This window comes from Lygodium microphyllum, chromosome 23 (assembly GCF_053477565.2).
Source record: "Lygodium microphyllum isolate KBCC chromosome 23, Lygodium_microphyllum_v1.1.10, whole genome shotgun sequence".
NCBI lineage: Eukaryota > Viridiplantae > Streptophyta > Polypodiopsida > Schizaeales > Lygodiaceae > Lygodium > Lygodium microphyllum.
This window is the reverse complement of record NC_141157.1, coordinates 57,888,062-57,893,834: the sequence shown is the minus strand read 5'-3', so window position 1 is coordinate 57,893,834 and position 5,773 is coordinate 57,888,062. Positions and strand designations below refer to the sequence as shown.

At 42.2% G+C, this 5,773-nt stretch overlaps 1 protein-coding gene across 1 annotated transcript; it reads right to left on the bottom strand.

Moving 5' to 3' along the window:
* Positions 1-1,392: 1,392 nt before the first annotated feature.
* On the bottom strand, positions 1,393-4,908 carry LOC148016219 (uncharacterized). Its single transcript, XM_087664193.1, has 10 exons — positions 4,152-4,908; positions 3,645-3,719; positions 3,406-3,513; positions 3,157-3,317; positions 2,921-3,035; positions 2,683-2,837; positions 2,524-2,575; positions 2,369-2,437; positions 2,058-2,135; positions 1,393-1,930 (listed from the first exon to the last, which is right to left on the bottom strand). Exons 1-10 carry the CDS (start codon positions 4,545-4,547, stop codon positions 1,709-1,711), a joined length of 1,431 nt encoding a protein of 476 aa, XP_087520319.1. The 5' UTR covers positions 4,548-4,908; the 3' UTR covers positions 1,393-1,708.
* Between the last annotated feature and the right edge of the window lie 865 nt (positions 4,909-5,773).

Here is a 5,773-nt window from a genome sequence, read left to right as displayed (position 1 = left end):
CAAGACGAGGGGAGGGGGAGGGGATGTTATAGCTCCATGATGCAAAGGAGATATCCCAACATGGTCTGTTCTAGCCCTCAATTGAAGGGGGGTGAGGGGGCAACCCTTGTGGGATGACTGAACTATTGGCATGCACACCTATTGCAGCATGTTGGCTATCCTTGAGGACGAAGGTCTTGTCCGCCGAGAACGTGGCGAAGAGTCTCGAGATCTCCATGTGTGCATCCATAAGTGGTAACGATACCATTGGCACCAAAACCGCTCCAAACGGTCGAGGCAAGCAATCCACTTTTCGCGGGTTGCACTCCACCTCACTTCTTTTTGCTCTTTTGCTCCTCAAGGTCGCCAAAAACAACACAAATGAACGGAGAAACTTGGATATCCCATATTGTTATCAGCTCACTAGCTCCCATGTTTACTAATAAATTGTCACCAATGCATGTCCTTGTACATAACACATGCAAGCATAGTTGCTTGGAGTTTCGAAGACGACAAAACAAACACATCTCAAAGTTGTAAAATGGAGCCGAAACGAAATAGTGAAACATGTTTTGTCTATTTTTAAGAATACTTTAATATTAGACATATACAAAGGAATAATAGCATTTATCACTTCAACCTTTTTACCAAAATACTTAAATTTCTCAACAATATAGAGTATACATGTAACATTAGAAGAAATTTAAGTATACATAATTCTATTATAAATTTGTAAAATCACAATCCACAAGTTTAGAAACTTTTTAAGATTAGAATATAGACCTCAATATAAAAGGCTACAATATGCCATGAGTGATGATATCAACAATTAAAAGGCAGACTCATACTTTCAGTTGTGTCATATAGACTAAAAAAGAACAGTACTTATTAAACAATGGAACAAAAAATAAATGCATGCACCATCATCCAAATGCCAATTGTAACAAGATTAGTAAGTCTACAAAGTATAGTGTAGAATGTGCTGCCAAAATAATCATGATCTTGATTCTCAGGTCTATCAAGTATGAATCATGATGTTATCCGCTATCATCTATGATCTAAAGAGTGACTCTGCACTATCCAAATTTGAGGGAAAACAACTGCAAATCTAAGGGAAAACAACTTCAAATGGTGTAGATAGGAAAGGAAAAGGATTAAGCAGTGTAAGGATGATGAAGAGTTAGCAGTAATAAAAGAGGATGGAGAGTCGAGGAAAACGTGCAAACTGCACACAAGGAGGCAGAATGACCAAAACAACCTGAAACTAGGGGTTTTTTCCTGCTTGTCCTAAAATGTCCATCCTGAAACACATTTTGGACAGGAAATGTTTCGGGTTGTTTCTGTTTCCATTTTGGGCAACTATTCATGCAAGAGAAACCCCATTAAAATAGTAGCAAGAACCCAACAAAAATATTGTGAAGAATGCTTGTAAACTTAAGATTAGTTATAATAACAACAGAATATGGAACTGATCTTGAGGCACTTGCAAGCTCTTATTTCTATAAACTACAAAATCTGGCACAATTTTAGCTGCCATCACTTGGATAGATTTTCATATTACAGCATAAGACCACCATTGGTATGTCTTTGCAATTAAAGATTCCGTACTCTCAACTTACCCCTTTTGGTCAATATATATTCTGAGATTGTACAACAAAGCGTCAGATTTCTTTATCTAAAAAACAATGTGACAAAGCAGGGACATTGCCTGTCATGTCCTATTCCTACTCTACTCTGAACTCACAGTTGCATTCTGAAGGCTTAACTGTAGTTTCTGATTTACATAAGACGGTAACAGCTTAGGTTCCTCACTCTGTATGGGGGCATCACGTTTCTTCATATTCCGTTTGAGGTGGGGATCAACTGAAACACCTTCTTGAACAGCACCTATCTTCCGGAACTTGCCAGTCCGTTGTGCCAACAATGGCTTAGGCTCAAGTTTTAGCAATCCCTGCAGCAATATTTATTTTTGTAAGAGCAGAGCATGCACTGTTTTGAAGATCAAGATAGAAGAAGTTTTGTTGTCGGCACAGGGGGTGTGATTATACCCATTTCCTTTGGATAAAAGGTAAACTTACATGCATATGTCTAAGAATAGCCTCTTTGATATTGTTTGATGTGGTTACAGGATCTGAATGTGCACCACCAATCGGCTCCTGCAAGAGTTGAAGTGAGTAGTGCCATTAGCAAAGTAACATTTATCATCTTCCTGCCTCTAGAAAGTACGACAATACAGATAACATTTCATTAAAGAATGTGATGTACTACAAGAAGAAAAAGTGAAGCACATCTCTAAGTTCTAACACTGTACTGCAGTAAGAAAATTGTGGAGCAACATCTACTACCATGTGATGCAACACGTCAGCTACTTGCAGATATAAATGCTTACCGGAATGACTTCATCCACTACATTTAGCTTCACAAGTTCATGGGCTGTGATCTTCAACGCCTCAGTTGCCTATACGCCACAAATGCCAAAACATTTGAGGTATGCACAATCGTGCTATTTAGTAAAGACTATTCATGATCGAATGATGATCTAACCTTTGGAGCAGCAGCAGCCGTTTTCCACAGAATAGCTGCACAAGCTTCAGGACTATACATAATCAACAGTGAGTGTGTAAAAACAGTATAAGAGCTCTGTGGGGACTAAATCTCAAACACATGTTTACCATTCTTTGGGACAACTAGATTAAAGCAAACCTGGCCACATAGTAAACAGCATTTTCTAGCATCAGCATCTTATCACAGCATCCTATGGCTAGTGCACCACCAGAACCCCCCTCCCCAATTACTGTTGTGATAATAGGAACCTTCAAACCAAACATCTCTCTGAGGTTTCGAGCTATTGCTTCTCCCTGGAAGATCACAACAGGACAAGGTATCAGTTCTAACTGGTTGTCTTCACTTCACATACAAATTCCAGCTGCCATCATCATACTTGGCCAAGCTCTTCTGCTTGAATTCCTGCATATGCCCCAGGAGTGTCGATGAAAGTCAGAATGGGAAAACCATGTTGCTCTGCATGACGCATCATCCTTAAAGCCTTCCTATACCTGATGTAGAAAGCATAGAATTGCACCATGTCAAACAAATGCATCGCAAGTTCTCTCTCTACTCTGAGAGTTCAAGTAACTTATTTTCATGAGTAGTAAATTAAAAAGCTGTATTTCATACCCGTTGGGGGTTGGCATGGCAAAGTTCCTGTAAATGTTTTCCTTAGTGTTCCGGCCTTTTTGATGCCCGATAAACATAAAGCTCATGCCATCCATTGTACCAATTCCTGTAATAAGTGCAGGATCCTCGTAACCTGCTCGATCCCCATGCAGCTCTAGCCACTAAAATAATATCCAATGCATATAAGATTGTGTTCAGGACAAGGGAAGTTCAACAAATAAGCAGAAAAAAATCTTCGTCCAAACCAACCTTATCGGTCATGTTCATCACATGATCAAGACAGGTAGGCCGGTTGGGATGCCTTGCAACACTCAATCTTTGAACTGGTGAAAGTTGAGCATATAGATCTTTGCGCACCTGATGACACGGACAAAATGGAATCACGATACAATAATTCCTGTTGTACTAGCCCTGCCTTTTGCACGTAAGAGTCTCAGAAAGGCATTATTCAATTCAATTATGCAAGCCAGCGATCTGAGCCTCTATACCTGATCATATTTTTCTTGCAATTCACTGAGTTGCTCAGTGAAGTCCATGCCAGTACTCTTGGCAAGTTCATTAACCTGCATGAATAGGAGAAACTTAAGCATCGAATCAAGTAGCAGAGAAGTGCATGACTTGGCATGACTCCCAATGAAAAGCTTGCAGGATAGTTTCTTATAAGATCTAGCCATTCTTCAAATAAGCTAGCCATATCATTACAAAAGGTTTCCCTAACCTAACCAGGGATGTTGCAGGCCAGACAGGCATGCACAAGAGGTCCTTTCAGGATGATACCTGAACTACAAAGAAACTCTCTCCCTTCCTCCCTCCCTCTCCCCCCACCGCACCCCGCCCCCACCACACACACACATGCAAATCCAATGTTACAAATGTAACAAAAGGATGAAAAAAACCTCATACATGAACAAAAACACACCGACAACATGCAAAACAAACATCAGAAAAGTGAGAGAGAGAGAGAGAGAGAGAGAGAGAGAGATATATAAATGCACCTCTTTGATTTTCTTCTCTAGATCCACTAGTGGAAGCTCAAAGGGAAGAGGCACCATTTTAGGTTTGTTCTCGAGCGGCTTGAAGCGATTGAGGAATGTGAGCTGCGATCCAGTAAACTCATTAAGCTTGATCTTCTGCGGCCATGGATACTCGTGGTCTGCAGTCTTTTTCCCACCTTTCTTATTAAGCTTGGCCTGTGGTGCGGCCACCGCCTTCTTCTTCAATCCTCTACACGCAAGCGTCTGAGACGATCCTGCTGGTGTCACTGCCCTCTCCACGGAGAGACGGGAGCCGCAGCAAATGCCATGCTTGGAGCTCTGCAGTGGCGAAGGACGGCTGGGGGATTCTGCAGCGGCTCCGAGAGGGCTGAAGAGGGAGGCGGCCTTGGAGGCCATGGCGATGGTAGGAGGGATACTTCTTTACTGATGCGGGGATGTCAGCAAATTTGGGCAAGATCTCGTGATGGGAATGGAGGGTTTTCAGCTGGGCCGAGATGGAGCGGATGTGCGGACGATGCAAGAAGGGGAGGTAGACGCCGGAGAGACCGAGGGAGAAGAAGACAATGGGGGAAGGCAGGCCATGGGAAAGACAGGAGGATCTGCCAAAGTCCCCCTCAGATTGTCTTTCTTTTCTGTGTGTTTGTGTGTGTGCGTGTGTGCGTACAAGACACAGTTGAGCTCATGCATGTGAACAGATCGATTGCATCAACACCGCCAGCCAAACGTCATCCAAGAGCCAGTACAAAAAGAGAAACCTGTCAACTCTCTCGTTAAGAATTCAGTGGTTTGAAGGTTCTTTTGGTTCTCAAGGTTTTTGCCAAGACAAGGAGTTTTTGACATTTCCCCTTGTGGGGTAGGTGGTTTTTTTTCCTTAGGTTTTCCCTATAGTGCTCAACATCAGCCTCTTTGAGCGGGGACCACATACCTAGATAGGTATCGTACGATGTAGGGGGCTGCCGATTGATATGAGGAAGGGGGTCTCGCCTGCCCCCACCCTAGACCGATAGCCCTCAAGGGGTGGGGAGCTACCTGTCCAAGGTTCATTCAACAAGCAGCTACCAAACCCCACGTCAAAACAACAACCCCTTGCCACCCCTACTGCACCTAGTTAGGTATCCAATCCCTCCCACACACAAGCTCATGATGTTGTGGTAATTCACAATTTGACGTTTATAGTGGGAATTTGTCTAAACCTTATTATGGAATGACAAGGATTTCTCGTCTAAAGTAACAAAGCCATTAACGTGCAAAGTCATCCCTTATAGCATGTAAGTCCTAACGATTGTGGACCCAATGCATTGATGATAGATCCATTTGCGCTTAAACACAAATTACAGCAAAGACTGTTCCAAGACAATGATTATGACTAGCTAATACCCATTTGGAAATAATATTGGCCTCCTTTAATAATCCTTAGGGAATGGGTGTTGCATTTTGTTCATGACCACCCCTAGTAATCCTTAGGGAATAGGTGATGTGTTTTATTATTGGTCAACTTGAATATATCACCAAGGGTGCATACCCTAGAATAAGGGGCCAACAATACGACACAATCTAGTGATGTGGAAAACTCAAGGTTGTCATAGTGGTCGCACCCAATTATAATTTCCCAAAAAAAAAAA

Excerpts from the sequence above, each read along its gene's own strand:
- LOC148016219 (XM_087664193.1), bottom strand. The coding sequence starts at position 4,547 with ATGGCCTCCAAGGCCGCCTCCCTCTTCAGCCCTCTCGGAGCCGCTGCA. Across the intron at positions 3,318-3,405 it reads TGATGAACATGACCGATAAG|TGGCTAGAGCTGCATGGGGA; the intron begins GTTGGTTTGGAC and ends ATATTATTTTAG. Across the intron at positions 2,438-2,523 it reads CGGCTGCTGCTGCTCCAAAG|GCAACTGAGGCGTTGAAGAT; the intron begins GTTAGATCATCA and ends TGTGGCGTATAG.